The sequence below is a fragment of the Salvelinus namaycush genome, chromosome 13 (genome assembly GCF_016432855.1).
Source record: "Salvelinus namaycush isolate Seneca chromosome 13, SaNama_1.0, whole genome shotgun sequence".
NCBI lineage: Eukaryota > Metazoa > Chordata > Actinopteri > Salmoniformes > Salmonidae > Salvelinus > Salvelinus namaycush.
The window spans coordinates 15423455-15439507 of record NC_052319.1 but is presented as its reverse complement, the minus strand read 5'-3'; the positions used below and the strand labels follow the sequence as shown (position 1 = coordinate 15439507).

Sequence of the window (16053 nt, the reverse complement as noted above, 5' to 3'; positions counted from 1 at the left end):
TGCTGTCATAATGCAGTTTCTCCTGTTTTGTATCATATTGTACAACAGCTGATGAAACTAACAATGTAAAAGTGTTAAAAAATGTGATCAGTGTTAGTTTCTTGTTGAAAATGCAATATACACAGGACCTTCTAAGCAGCAGATTTGCATGAGCGGGAGTTTCGGCTTTCCATGGTGACAATACCATGCAGTAAATTGGTTAATAGACCAATAACAACGAGAGTTCCAAACCTCGCTGCCAATAACAGCTTGTTTTCAGTTTTCCCCTCACCACTCAAACCATCCCCAGTCAGTCCTAGCAAAATATTTGCTTGAGAAATAGTTTTTTGCTAAAAAGCAATTTTCTTCCCATTTTAATGGAACTCTATTACAGTATGGTACTTAATTGTTACCCCAAAATGATTTGATATTGATATAAAAACAGCTGCTTTCGGCCTTTAAGGAATAAGAGCAGGAGTGCCTAAAACCTAAAGCACCACCAGTAAATACCAAATGATTCTGTGTACAGTATGCATTGGCATTTCTCCCCTATAGACTAGGCCACAGCTTCTCTCACAGCTGTTGTTTGCATTTTTGATGGACTGGATGTGAAAATATTTGATGGTACATTAGGCAGCATTTGGTTTGGTCCATGCTAATGTCTCAGATAAAGACAGTACTCTGTCCTGTTCCAAATTAAACATTTTATGTTCTGGGTGCTTAAGGGACCACACATACCGCACCAAATGTTGATCTGCCGTTGATCTGCCGTTCATTCGAGGTGGTGTGCTTTATGGATGACCTGCTGGTGGACGTCTCACTGACAACATTTTCCCACGATTCTACATGTAGAATCAGTTTGTGCTCGGTTTGCAAATTACAGCCAGCACTCTGTTCAGAGACGCTAAGTGCCCTCGGCCGGCAAACGCTACCGGTGTGTCCGAGCCCTAAGTAGATTCCTTCTATCCTGTAACTGGACCAGGCGGGTGGCTACCCAGAGAGGCCTTGCCCCCTGTGCTTAGCTGGTTACAACTAGAGCAAACAACAATTCACTCCCAGGATTACCCGTACCCAGAATCTACACAACACAACCACCAGGAGCAGGGGCAGGTGTAATTTCATCACAGCGAAACATGGGAGGTTATAACATCCTAGTCTCAGATGGAAGGCAGCTTGGTGGTGTCTGTGTCCCAAATGGCACCCTATTCCCTATAGATTGGGCCCTATGGACCCTGGTCAAAGGTTGTGCACTATACATGGAATAGGGTGCCATTGGGGTGTCATCTCTGTGACACACCATGGTAGCCTCAGGTAATTTGGATTGTGTTTGAATGTCAACGTGTCCATTTAGAATGTGTTTCTGTATATTGTGTCATGCACGCACCCGTCAACTGCTGTTGATGGTAATATATTCTGCTAGATATTTACTGTAGCGTAAACACTAATGTAATACTGTCTTAGTTTTGCTGGTGGCTTTGTAAGTTTTCTTTTTCATTGATATTTCACCCTTGAGAATCAATGATATGCTTATTAGTCTGCTATTGTGCAATCTCCAACCCCCCCTCCTCCTCCCATCCCCCCCCCCCCCCCCCCCGTGTGTGTTTGTGTGTGTGTGCGTGTGTGTGCACATGAGTCAGCATGTCAACTGCAATTCCACTCCCAAGTCTCCCTATATGTGGAATAGGGGAGGAAGTCATTCTGACATACATTAACAGGCACACATACTGGAGTCTCACACACACTATGGCTTCCCGCTGCTGTTATAAGAATGCAGCAATTAGAACTGTGTGTAAAGCTGTATAGCTTGTCTGAAAGAAGCCCTCTCAGAGCTCTGGCTCTGGGCTGTAATATGTTGTCAGTGTTTCCTCTGTTAATGGACCACTCCCGCTGTGATGGAGGTCCCCACACTAACAACCACAGACAAGCCAAGCTCCAGTTGTGTTTCTCTCTGGCTCGCTGTACTGTAGCGCGGTGCAGCTCTTCATCCTGCCTGGCAGTCAGATGATGAACAAAAATGAGTACACAAATCAAATGCACTCATAATATTTTGAGCGGTGTAAATGTGAAAGCCCTTCATTTAGAAGGTATAATTAGAAGGCTGAACTGGAAGGCTGAATAACTCTGTTGACATAAAGTCAAGTGCATCAACCTCCAGCTTTATAAATAGACATCTGCGTTTTGTATGACACTATTTCACATAAGTACAACACAATGAAAATACACTTGCCCTAAATTTGTAACAACCATCTTTTCTTTCATTCCGTTGTTATATTTTACATAGGTTTAAAGATTAACTTCCAACCACGGTGTCAGATTTTAAAATGCTTTACGGCGAAAGCATACCTTAACGATTACTTGAGAACATAGCCCAGCAGAGAAATCATTACAAACAGTAACCAGCCAAGTAGAACAGTTACACAAGTCAGAAATAGAGATAAAAGTAATCCCTTACCTTTGATGATCTTCATATGGTTACACTCAGCAGACATTAATTTACTCAATAAATGTGCCTTTTGTTCGATAAAGTATCTTTATATCCATAAACCTCTGTTTTGTTCGCGCAATTTCTTCAGTAATCCACAGGCTCAAACGCAGTCAAAACAGGCAGACAAAAAATCCAAATTGTATCCGTAAAGTTCATAGAAACATGTCAAACGATGTTTATATTCAATCCTCAGGTTGTTTTTAGCCTAAATAATCGATCATATTTCAACCGGACAATAACGTCGTCAATTTAAAAGGTAAACAAGAAAGGCACTCTCGGTCTCGCGCATGAAAAAGCTCTGTGACACTTTAGGGTCCACTCATTCAGACTGCTCTTACTTCCTAATTTTTCAGAATACAAGCCTGAAACAATTTCAAAAGACTGTTGACATCTAGTGGAAGGCATAGAAACTGCAATTTGAGTCCTAAGTCAATGGATACTGTAAGGGCATTGAATAGAAAACTACAAAACCACAAAAAAAACTACTTCCTGAATGGATTTTTCTCAGGTTTTCGCCTGCCAAATCAGTTCTGTTATACTCACAGACACTATTTTAACAGTTTTGGAAACTTTAGAGTGTTTTCTATCCAAATCTACCAGTTTTCTGCATATCATATCTTCTGGGCCCGAGAAGCAGGCAGTTTAATTTGGGCATGCATTTCATCCAAAATTCTGAATGCTGCCCCCTACCCTAGATAAGTTAATCTTCCCAATAACTCGTTCATTTTATTGTCCAAAGATTGCATGTTTGCTAGCAGAATTGAGGGGAGTGGGGTTTTATTCGATCGCCTCTGACTTCTCAGAAGGCAGCCCGCCCTCTGGCCTCTCTTTCTCCGCCTCCTCTTCATGCAGATCACTGGGGTCGGGGCCTGTTCCCGAGGGAACTGTATATCCTCCGCCTCTGGCTCGTCAGAGTCGTGAAAGAAGAAAAAGGATTCTGCTACTCCGTGGTGAGTAATCGCAGTCCTGATGTCTAGAAGTTATTTTTGGTCAAAGGAGACATTATGTACAAAAAGAGTAAAAAAACAAGTTACAAACAACGCAGGTAAGCGAACAAAAAACACAATCGGTTGGGGGCACGTAAAACGTCTGCCTTCTGCTCCGGCGCCAAATGACATCTGACCCAGTCCCCTTCAATGGAGTCATGTGCTTTTTGGTGTGAAGCTAACTAAGTAGTAGTTTTACCCAGAGGTTATTGCAGAGCGTCTGATTCTGAGAACATCCTGATAAAATGTTCTGATAGTTTGATTCTATCAACAAAATTGAGAGGTTAGGCCTAATGGCCACTATGTGCAAATGGGACAGCTGTGCTGATGTTTAATGTTGTTCTTCTTTCAGTGCATTGTTGGCATCATGGCCTACTTTATTACTCATAAATCTAAAATGGCATGTGCAATTTACACAACTCAAGAAGTCCATATTTTCAGTTTCTTATCAAAAGCTGCATCTTAAGACAGAGTGGGGGATATGCAGGTCCATTGTTTAGGATAACAGATGTAATCCAGTGATACTATTATAGGGGTATGGTTGTTATGATTGTAGTGCACTAAAACCTTTGGCATATGCTGTAAATATAGATTGAGATTAGAATGAATAATCCCTGTGGATTCTGAAAGGATTCTGTTTGCTTTGGAGGGATGTTCGCCAGCATGTTCAGACTAATACTGGAATTAGCAAACAACTTTTGCTCCATGCATCACTACTCAACCACTAGTTTTAAAATCTTGTTTCATTCTCTTATCTTTCACCACAGAGAATAGGAAAAAAACGGTTTAGTAAGAATATCCCAACAAGGGTCTTTCTTGAACGACTCAATTAAGTGATAACAAAAGTTTTCTTATTGAGCTCATTGCTGTTGTCACCATAGGAACATGTTTTCATTGATGTTAAAGGCCTTACTCCCTAATGTCATCTCAGTTCTAGAATTAATGTCAACAGGGTTGGGTAGGTTACATTCTAAATGTAATCGGTTACAGTTACTAGTAACATAATCTGATTACTTTTTGATTAGTTTCCCCCAAGAGGCATTAGAAAAAGACAAAAAGGATCCATCAAATACATTTGGTGTAAGGGTCTGTGTGTAGCTGGTGCAGAGGAGTCAGGCGCAGGACAGCAGAGATGAGTAAATAAAAGCAAAGTCATCAAAATACAAGTGAATTACCAAGCCCACAATACAGACCACAATACAACAAACAATTACTAATAAACATACATGGGGAAACAGAGGGTTAAATAATGAACAGGTAATTGGGGAATTGAAACCAGGTGTGTAAGACAAAGACAAAACAAATGTAAAATGAAAAGTGGATCGGCGATGGCTAGAAGGCCGGTGACGTCGACCACCGAACGCCGCGCAAACAAGGAGAGGGACCGACTTTGGCGGAAGTCGTGACATTTGGTGTGTCATAATAATTGTCTCCGGCTTGTGGTCAGACTCGCTTTGGTGGAAGAAACTTAAACTTGGGCTTTTTTTCAATGCTGAGTTGAATGTCATTGAGAAAACAGAAAGGTATCATAATGTAAACATTTCACACTAAGGTCTTCACCATGTGACAAATAAAATTTGATGTTTTCGCAAACATAACATTTTTAAGTAATCCAAGAAGTAATCATCTAGTTTTTCAAAAGTATCTATAATCTGATTACAATAATTTAACTGGAAACGTAACTGATTCACAAAATATTTAATCAGATTACATGTAACTGATTACATGAAATCAGTTACTCCCCAACCCTGCCTTTCTTTAGGAATTTCTTTAGGGCTCCCTCGTGGCGCAACGGTCTAAGGCACTGCATCTCAATGCAAGAAGCATCACTATAGTACCTGGTTTGAATCCAGGTTGTATCACATCCGGCCTTGATTGGGAGTCCCATAGGGCGGAGCACAATTGGCCCAGCGTCGTCCGGGTTTGGCCGGAGTAGGCCGTCATTGTAAATAAGAATTTGTTCTTCACTGACTTGTCTAGTTAAATAAAGGTTAAACAAATGTATAAAGTAGATGTTGTCAAAAATGTAAATAGTAAAGTACCGATACCCCAAAAAACTACTTAAGTAGTACTTGAAAGTATTTTTACTTAAGTATTTTACACCACTGATTATATCCAATGTAAAGGCAAGCTTAGAATGGCTTTAGTATATAAATAGGCACAGGCAGCAATACAAATTAACATGGACATGCAGACCTAGGACACATGTGTTATGCAACTCTTCATTGATCAGGACATAGATATAGAAAATAAATAATGTATTGCAATATCCCCCATAACAATGGTATAGCTTTGTTGTATGCATACAATTCAAATTTGTGGTTAGACTAATTCTAATGCTATGGTTGTATGCTGCTGTATGTTGAATGTAAATGTGGAGATGCTCTTGTGTGAAACATGACATGGGGTTAAATATACATCAATCAAATCAAATGGATTTAGTCAGTGCTTTGCTTTTGCTTCACATGTCGCTATAGGCTACATCTGCAATGAAATGTGTCAACATAATGCCATTATACACAGAGTGTGCAAAACATTAGGAACACTTTCCTAATATTGAGTTGCACCCCCTTTTGCTACAAGGTGTCGAAAGCATTCCACAGGGATGCTGGTCCATGTTGACTTCAATTCTTTCCCCAGTTGTGTCAAGTTGACTGGATATCCTTTGGGTGGTGGACCATTCCTGATACACACAAGAAACTGATCAGCGTGAAAAACCCAGCAGCGTTGCAGTTCTCACACTCAAACTGGTGCGCCTTGCACCTTCTACCATACCCCCCGTTCAAAGGCACTTAAATCTTTTGTCTTGCCCATTGACCCTCTGAATGCCACACATACACAATCCATGTCTCAATTGTCTCAAGGCTTAGAAATCTTTCTTTAACCTGTCTCCTCCCCTTCATCTATACTGATTGAAGTGCATTTAACAAGTGACATCAATAAGGGATCATATCTTTCTCCTGGATTCACCTGGTCAGTCTATGTCATGGAAAGAGCAGGTGTTTCTTATGTTTTGTACACTCAGTGAATAATGCCAAGTCATAATTGTGTAAACAACCTTTAGTGTAATGAATATTCTATATATACTGCCACTGTGACAAGGCATGTATCCAAATCCTGTGAACAAGCTGGAAATAGTCACAAGTCGTTGTAGCATTTGGATGCAGATTTGTTACATAAGCTGCATGGCTGTTGTAAAAGTCTTGTGACATGTCATGATACTCATTGGCGTTGTTCAGTTCGGGTCGCAGAGGCTTTTTCAAGGACCCCCATACCTCCCTTCCCCCCTCCAGCCCCTCCCCCCTCTCTGTCCGTCCTCTGCACTCAGATGAGGAAAAGGCAGAGCTCTCTCTTTCCGGGTTCCATGATCAGCAGTGGGTGATCCCTTCATCCCTCTCTTTCCCCTCCTCCCCCTCTTCCCCGTCTTCCCAAGCTAAGCCAACCCCCATCCCCCAGTCTGTCATGTGGCCTGGTGCATTGTGGAATGCAGTGCACCGAAGGGAAGGCATGGGCAATGGGTAATGACCGCCCCTCCAGCCCCTACCTCTGAATATGTGAACATGTGATCAGAACTCGGAGACAAATAGGCAGTGCAGGGTTTCGTGCTTACTGCCTGCATTAGCCACCGCGTGTTCTTGTTAACTTGTGTGTGTGTTTTGTGCATCCATGTGTATGTCAGTGGGTGCGGGGCTGTGTGCATCGCGTGTTCGTGCACAGCATTGTGTCGGGGCCGAGGGAGTTGAAATGTTCTATATTTGCTCCCACACAGTCAGAAAAAGAGGCCATTCACACAGTGCTAGAATAATTAACACACAGACATATGCACACCAATGTACAGTACTAGTCAAAAGTATGGGCACCTACTCATTTAAGGGTTTTTCTTTATTTTTACTTTTTTATATATTGTAGAATAATAGTAAAGACATCAAAACTATGAAATAACACATATGGAAACATGTAGCAACCAAAAAAGTGTTAAAAAAATAGATTCTTCAAAGTAGCCACCCTTTGCCTTGATGACAGCTTTGTACACACTTGGCATTCTCTCAACCAGCTTAATGAGGTAGTCAGCTGGAATGCATTTCAATTAATAGGTGTGCCTTGTTAATTTGTGGAATTTCTTTCCTTCCTAATGCGTTTGAGCCAATCAGTTGTGTTGTGACAAGGTAGGGGTGGTATACAGAAAATAGCCCTATTTGGTAAAATACCAAGTCCATATTATGTGGTAATCAAAAAAGTGTTAAACAAATGAAAATATATTTTAGATTCTTCAAAGTAGCCACCCTTTGCCTTGATGACAGCTTTGCACACTCTTGGCATTTTCTCAACAAGCTTCGCCTGGAATGCTTTTCCAACAGTCTTGAAAGAGTTCCCACATATGCTGAGCACTTGTTGGCTGCTTTTCCTTCACTCTGCGGTCCAACTCATCCCAAACCATCTCAATTGGTTTGAGGTCGGGTGATTGTGGAGGCCAGGTCACCTGATGGAGCACTCCATCACTCTCCTTGGTCAAATAGCCCTTACACAGCCTGGAGGTCTGTTGGGTCATTGTCCTGTTGAAAAACAAATGGTAGCCCCTCTAAGCGCAAACCAGATGGGATGGCGTATCACTGCAGAATGCTGTGGTAGCCATGCTGGTTAAGTGTGCCTTGTATTCTAAATAAATCACTGACAGTGTCACCAGCAAAGCACCCCAACATCATCACATCCTCCTCCATGCTTCATGGTGGGAACCACACATGCAGAGATCATCACAAAGACATGGCGGTTGGAACCAAAAATCGCAAATTTGAACTCATCAGACCAAAGGACAGATTTCCACTGGTCTAATGTCCATTGCTTGTGTTTCTTGGCCCAAGCAAGTCTCTTCTTTTTTATTGGTGTCCTTTAGTAGTGGTTTCTTTGCAGCAATTCGACCATGAAGGCCTGATTCGCGCAGTCTCATCTGAACAGTTGATGTTGAGATGTGTCTGTTACCTGAACTCTGTGAAGCCTTTATTTGGGCTGCAATTTCTGAGGCTGGTAACTCTAATGAACTTATCCTCTGCAGCAGAGGTAACTCTGGGTCTTCCTTTCCTGTGGCAGTACTTATGAGAGACAGTTTCATCATAGCACTTGATTGTTTTTGCGACTGCACTTGAAGAAACTTTCAAAGTTCTTGACATTCTCCGCATTGACTGACATTCAAGTCTTAAAGTAATGATGGACTGTCATTTCTCTTTGCTTATTTGAGCTGTTTTTTTCCCCATAATATGGACTTGGTCTTTTACCAAATGGGGCTATCTTCTATATTACCACCCCTACCTTGTCACAACTGAACTGATTGGCTCAAACGCATTAAGAAGGAAAGAAATTCCACAAATGTACTTTTAACAAGGCACACCTGTTAAATGAAATTCATTCCAGATGACTACCTCATGAAGCTGGTTGAGAGAATGGAAAGAGTGTGCAAAGCTGTCATCAAGGCAAAGGGTGGCTACTTTGAAAATGTCCAATAGAAATATTAATTTTTCTTTTTTTAACACTTCTTTGATTACTACATGATTCCATGTGTTTTTTCATAGTTTTGATGTCTTCACTATTATTCTGCAATGTAGAAAATAGTAAAAAATTAAGAAAAACCCCGGAATGAGTAGGTGTCCAAACATTTGACTATACTGTATATAGTGTATATTTTGTCTTGCCCACATTAAGTACACGTTTTTAACCAACCAGGACTTTTTGTAAGGCAACAAAGTCAGATTGCAGCTCTAACAATGTCTGGTCTACAGTTGGGATAATGGCATACATAATAGTATCGTCTGCATACAGATACATATTACACTTTTTAACAGATAGGCCAGTGTTATTTATATAAATAGCAAGGAGAACAGGTCCCAATACTGACCCCTTTGGTACACCTTTAATAATATCCAGGAACCTAGACTTAACACCATCAGAAATTACACAGTGTGTCCAGTCTGACAGATCATTCTCAAACCACTTGCAAGAAGCCTGATCCAGGCATATTTCAGTCAACATTTGAATGAGAGTGTGATGGTCAACAGTGTCAAAGGCCTTGGGTAGGTATATAATAAACAAGGCAGCACAGTGATTTTTATGATCTAAGCAATTTAACACATCATCTAAAAACAAGCGTAGCAGCTGAAACAGCGCTTTGTCCAGGTCTAAAACCGGATTGGTGCACATTAAGAATGGAGTGAGAAGTTTAAAAAGTTCTGGGCCAGGGATTCAAAATCTTTGGAAAGGCAAGATCATTTTGAGATTTGACGGTAGTTATCTAGGTCAGAAGGATGTCCTCCGTTATGTAAGAGGAGGACATGTGCCACTTTCCAGATCTTAGGGATAACACCAGAAACAATTGTCAAATTAAAGACATAGGTCAACGGTTCTGCAATAAGTGGGGCAGAGAGCTGCAGTAAAAAGGGATTAAGTGAATCAGCCCCTACATCTTTAGCTAAGCACTTAGTACATCATAGCCATCAAATGGTTGAAATGAAAATAAAGTATGTGAGTCTATTACATAATTCTCTATAATCTGTTTCCCGAGGTGACTAGAGCATCCTTTCTTAAAACTTCTTATGGCTGAGATCCCGTTAACGGGATCGATATGACAACAGCCAGTGAAAGTGCAGGGCGCCAAATTCAAACAACAGAAATCTCATAATTAAAATTCCTCAAGCATACAAATATGTCACACCATTTTAAAGATACACTTTTTGTTAATCCCACCACAGTGTCCGATTTCAAATAGGCTTTTCGGCGAAAGCACCACAAACGATTATGTTAGATCAGAGAGAGCCAAGTCACAGAAAAACACAGCCATTTTTCCAGCCAAAGAGAGGAGTCACAAAAATCAGAAATAGAGATAGAATTAATCTCTAACCTTTGATGATCTTCATCAGATGACACTCATAGGACTTCATGTTACACAATACATGTATGTTTTGTTCGATAAAGTTCATATTTATATAAAAAAATCTCAGTTTACATTGGCGCGTTATGTTCAGTAGTTCCAAAAACATCCGGTGATTTTGCAGAGAGCCACATCAATTTACAGAAATACTCATTATAAATGTTGATGAAAATACAAGTGTTATACGTGGAACTTTAGATACACTTCTCCTTAAATGATGTGTCGGTCGCGGACCTGTTACTGGTGGGTCGCAACGTGTCAGAGTAAATGTATAATTATATAATTGATTACTGGAATTGATTTGGCCAAGTGCAACTGCGCTCACTGTTCAGTGCGTTCTCTGTTTAGCAGCGTTCTCTGCTCAGTTTGGCAGCTGCGCAAGTGGGAGATGCCCGTGTGCTTCGTGGTTTACCGGATATGTTTTTCTGCAGTTTTCTTGAAGATCATTCTGCGACCCACACGCTGCAGCGCTGTCGTTCAGCAGCAGATGATGCGCTGTCAGTCACTGACTTGTCATTCCCACTCGCCATCACTTACAACTGTCATCAAATGGACTCAAGCTAGCCAGAAGTTCTGACTGAGCTCAGTTGTCATGAAACGCAAATACAGCGATTAGTTTCTCTCTCTTGGTTTCATACAAATTTTGAGAAATAACGAGGAGCGCCCACGATGTGTTTTGTGCGGGGAAGTGCTTAGTAATGAGTCTCAATACGAACAAATTAATAAAACGACACTGTCCTGTCCAAACATCCACAGCATGAGGGTAAACCTAGGGAGTTCTTGCAGAACAGGGAAGAATGCTTCAGGAAACAGTGCTTCAACAGTGGAAAAGTAAGTCAGCTAGCAAGGCATTGTTGTCATTTTATAACAGGTGATGGTAAGCGAAATAAGGGAGTACTATCTCTCATACTAGTAGATGTGAGTTTCTCTTTCAAACAATCCCCTGGCCTTGTACACAGTTAATAGCTAACGTTAGCCAAAGCAATCCAGCAAGCTACTGATGGTGCAACCATAAGTAACAGTAAATACAGATTAAGATGAAAAATGATCAGGCCTACTGTACATATTACTGTAGAATGTATTATTGCAAACAAATCTAGATTGGAACTGTTGCAGTTAAAATACAAGTCCTCATTTTTATTCTGAACTGGAATAAACTGATTGAAGCAAGATGCTTTTTGAGGCAAACACTCACACAGTTCTGGGTTGTTCATCTACAGCAGGAAGTGGTCTCCTGCCTGACTGAGAAATGAGTAGATGTTCTGGTCAAGTTTGGCACCACATACCTATGCGAGTCAGGGTTGTCAACTCTGGCATACTTAAAAAACAAGTACAGAAACAGTTTCAAGGCTGAGCATGACCTCCGTCTTACACTGTCATTACCTGAGTCTAGAATAGACATGCTTGTTGAAAACGTCAACCTGTGCGATTTGATCTATCAGCTTATTCCAGTTCAGAATAAACAAATAGTTATTGTATTTTAACAGCAACAGTTCCAATTTAGACTTTTTTTCAACATTACTTTCTACAGTAAGCCTGATCATGTTTCATCTGTACTGTTACTGAGCCTGTGTGTGTGTGTGTGTGTGTGTGTGTGTGTGTGTGTGTGTGTGTGTGTGTGTGTGTGTGTGTGTGTGTGTGTGTGTGTGTGTGTGTGTGTGTGTGTGTGTGTGTGTGTGTTTGGTTTTTGTGGTGTGTAAATTATTTAATATCTGCCGGGTCAAAAATGACCCTAAGACAATCTTTGTTCCCTGGTGGTGTTCTGTTATACATCTGTGTGATGTGATCAATCAGTTTATTCCAGTTCAGAATTAAAGTTATTTATTGTATTTTAACAGCAACAGTTCCAACCTAGACAGATATGTAAGACTGTTATTAATGGGGAACAATATACATGAATAGCTATTCATATGGCTATTTCATTTCATTGTGTCTTTGTTTTTATCTATATTCCATTTGTTTTAGGCATAAGGTTAATGAAATGAACCAATATTTACGCATATTTAAATTATTTTGGGCCCCAGGAAAACATAGAATTTCTCATTTGGGTCCCAGGCTGAAAAAGTTTAAGAACCCCTGGACTAGAGGACTCCCTCTAGTGGAATGAGATGAATTTTCAGAGACGATTCTTGGATGAATTGAGGGAGGGTGGGTAAGGTAAAGTAGAAAGAAGGAGCATGGGAGAGGGAGGAGGGGAGAGGGGGATAGAGCTCAGCGAACAGAGAAAGAAAAGTGCAAATACAGTGACGCCCGAAGGAGTTGTCACCTTATTTCACTCTGATGCAGCATTAATGTGTCTCTCTCACTCTCCCTCTGAGTGCTGCTTCTCCAGCAATGCTGTTTTCTCTTAATTCAGCCATAGACAGTAGGCTACGGTATGCACAATAAATGACGTGTCACTGTGTTTGTTGAATATCATTGCGTGTCAAAGATGTTTCAATTTGTATTTAATTTTTTCATTTCACTCTCCGCTGTTGGACGACAGAATTTTCCAAAGACTATTGCTGTGTGTTGCTACTGAAGACTACTTTTACAACAGACCAGTGATTTAATATTTTTTTGACACCATACACTATGAGTCTTAAGGTGAATGACAACAAACAAATGTGTGAAAAATCAGTGAGAACTCTCAAAGCATCACAGTCTGTTTAGAACGCTGGGATGACCTCCCATTCTTTTGTTCAACCATGAACGTGCTGATGTGTTGGTTCCCAAGCCATTATGATGTCACCAGGTTAGACAAAGATAAAAGGTCTGGATAGTAATTTTTAAGATGCTATTTGAGGAAACTTTTATGAGCTGGGATCCTGTCGTGCGTACAGTGTGGTTAGTGTACTAAACATAAAGCATTCTGACATTCACAGCAGTGCTTTGTAAACATTATTACAGGACTAACGCCTGTCACCCTCTCTCTCTCTCCCTCTCTCTCTCTCTCTCTCTTTCTCTCTCTCTCTCTCTCTCTCTCTCTCTCTCTCACACTCTCTCTGCAGTAGCCCTGAAGAACTGTGCTTGCAACGGAGAGCTGGCCAATGGTGGTAGCGATGACAACAGCAAAGCCACGGGATTGGCCGATAGTTGGCTGCCTGAAGGCGAACTCTTGCTGCAGGTCAGCGCTAAGGGCTCGTCATGGCCTAACTTCAGCTGACTTCACTGCCAGCTGAATCGCTCTGTGTGTGTGTGTGTGTGTGTGTGTGTGTGTGTGTGTGTGTGTGTGTGTGTGTGTGTGTGTGTGTGTGTGTGTGTGTGTGTGTGTGTGTGTGTGTGTGTGTGTGTGTGTGTGTGTGTGTGTGTGAGTGAGTCTGGACCGCGTTGCAAATCAGTTTGTGCAGGGAGGCAGAGACAGGGACTCAGGGATATAGCGTATCAGTCAATATGTCTGCTCCTGTCTATGTCTGTCTGAGGCTCCCATATGAAATGTGTGAGTGCCACTTGGAGTCAGCTGAGTCGGCTAACCGTGTGGCTTAACATGCCCCTTTGGATATTTTTGCAAGATAGGCACCAAAGCACTTGAGAAAACATCTCCTTTTCAAAAATAATAAACATCAAAATGTGGAATCTTAAAAAAAAAAAAAAAAAAAACACTCTCCTCTTTTGGGAACTACAAGGCTTAATATCCATTGATGAAATGTCGGATAAACCTCATAACTCATTAGCCAGCACTTTGTCTTTAATACAACATGTAACAGGGCAGGTAGCCTAGGCAGTTAGAATGTTTTGGGCCAGTAACTGAATGGTCGCTGGCTCAAATCCCAGAGCGGACTAGTTAAAAATATGTCCATGTACCCTTGACAAGGCATTTAACCCTAGTCGCTCTGGATAAGAGTGTCTGCTAAATGACGGAAATGTACATCTGCTAATTAATTCCCAAGGCTCCAGAATACACTAATACGCTACACCACAATTTGTCATTCTAGTATTCATTGTCGTTTCATTTACTTTAAAATTCCAACTCTAGGGAGCTATTTTAATTTTGTTTCTCTATATGTGTTATTGAGTGGAGAGTGAGCTAGTTGGCTGCCAAATCTCTTTTGGATACGCCAGAGTCATTGATTTTCCAGTCCAGTTCCCCTCTATGTGCAGCACAGTGGAATTCCAGAGTACAGCAGAGGAAACAGTCTGCCAGCCATCCCTGTTCTATGAACAAAGTTTCATTATTATGATAAACCTACATCTCTCCAATGTGTTAGTGAAGCATGAAAGCTCATTCTGGGGAGGAGGAATTAGTCAAGATGGAATCTTTTATTCAGATTGAGATAACGGCCATGGGACATTGTAAAAGACTGGGAGACAGGAAGAAAAGGTTAGGGGAAGAAGCAGAGAAGGTGAGCGGTGAAGAGGGCTATTTCTGACCATGTCTGATTTTCTCTCTCCTCATTTTCTTCTCTGTAGTTCAACGTCAGACACTTGGTAGTGAATTATAGAGGAGCTGTGAGGTCATTCATTATTTACAGCAGGAGAGGAGGAGGAAAAGAGAGGCAAAACAGATTAATTGAGTTTTCACCCTTCACTGTCATTGTTGAAAATAGACAGACTGAGGACAGCCTGTTTTCAACCTCTTATACTAAAAGTAGTCCCCCAGAAGCCTAACACTACCGCCAAGTGGGAAAGTAGTTCTGCAGAATGCTGGCAGATACTGTAAGTGTTCATACGGTACAAGCATGCTCAAATGGAGACCCATTGGAGATGTGATCTCTATTCTGCTCAACCAGGAAGTCTACAATCTAGCTTTCACAAATTGTGGTTCTCTAATTGCAAGAGTTCAAGGACATTAAATACTCACTTCAATGCAGTGTTTTAGTACTCGAGTCCAGGACTCTGACTTGACTCAGACTTACGTCACAATATTTATGACTCGTGACCCACCTCGGACTTGACCAGTGGCGAATCGGACTTGGACTCTTGTAACTTTCTTTTCAGAAAATCACTCTCTTTTTGATAATTCAACATACCAGCTACAACAGCAAATGTTTAATAGCTGTATTATCTGTTTAGTGTGGCTTGCGAAAGCAGACACTCTTTAAATAATGTACCACTTTTTTCAGACTTTTTATTGTAGTTATTCTTTGCAACGCTACTCCTCTTACACCGTTTAAGTAAGAAATGCCATTCAAACTATAAAACCTGCAGACTGGTCAGCACCAATGTGTTTGCATACAACTTTTTGATTACATTTATACTTTCTAAAGGCCCTATTATTACAAATTCTCATGACTTCTCATGCCATGCAGTTCACCCCAGCCCCCACACTCACTAACCAAACTACAATAACAACCCCACTTATTAATGCTAACCCATGACCTACCTATCTTAAACATTCAGTATTACTACTGCAATGTACAACTGCTAGCACCTCTGGGCTACTTACCTCTACTTAGTCTCCCACTGAAGGATACTATCCACTATTTATAAAACAGTCACTCCCTCTACTACACCAGCCTCAATTTTTCAACACTAACACAATTCTAAATTTCTTCCACAAGATGCACCATCATATTTCTCTCACCAAATGATAGGCTAAAACTTTTCTAATTCCTCGCGAGCAAAAGTGTAGTAGTCTGAGTGTATCCAAAGTAATAAGGTTGTTGTAGTAGTCTATCAAAATAATGAGACCAGATATTTTAATATATTTCACTTCTTCAATTACCACAAAAATACTTTTAAAGAGTTGAAGCAAGTCACACAATTTT

At 40.9% G+C, this 16053-nt stretch overlaps 1 protein-coding gene across 1 annotated transcript in view; it reads left to right on the top strand.

Annotated features, from left to right (window-relative positions):
• Positions 1-16053, top strand: part of LOC120057896 (aryl hydrocarbon receptor-like) — a 30476-nt gene that overhangs the window by 3267 nt on the left and 11156 nt on the right. The window contains exon 3 of the mRNA XM_039006373.1: positions 13357-13472. Coding sequence (XP_038862301.1) covers positions 13357-13472 — 116 coding nt within the window. The remainder of the gene's footprint in view (positions 1-13356; positions 13473-16053) is intronic.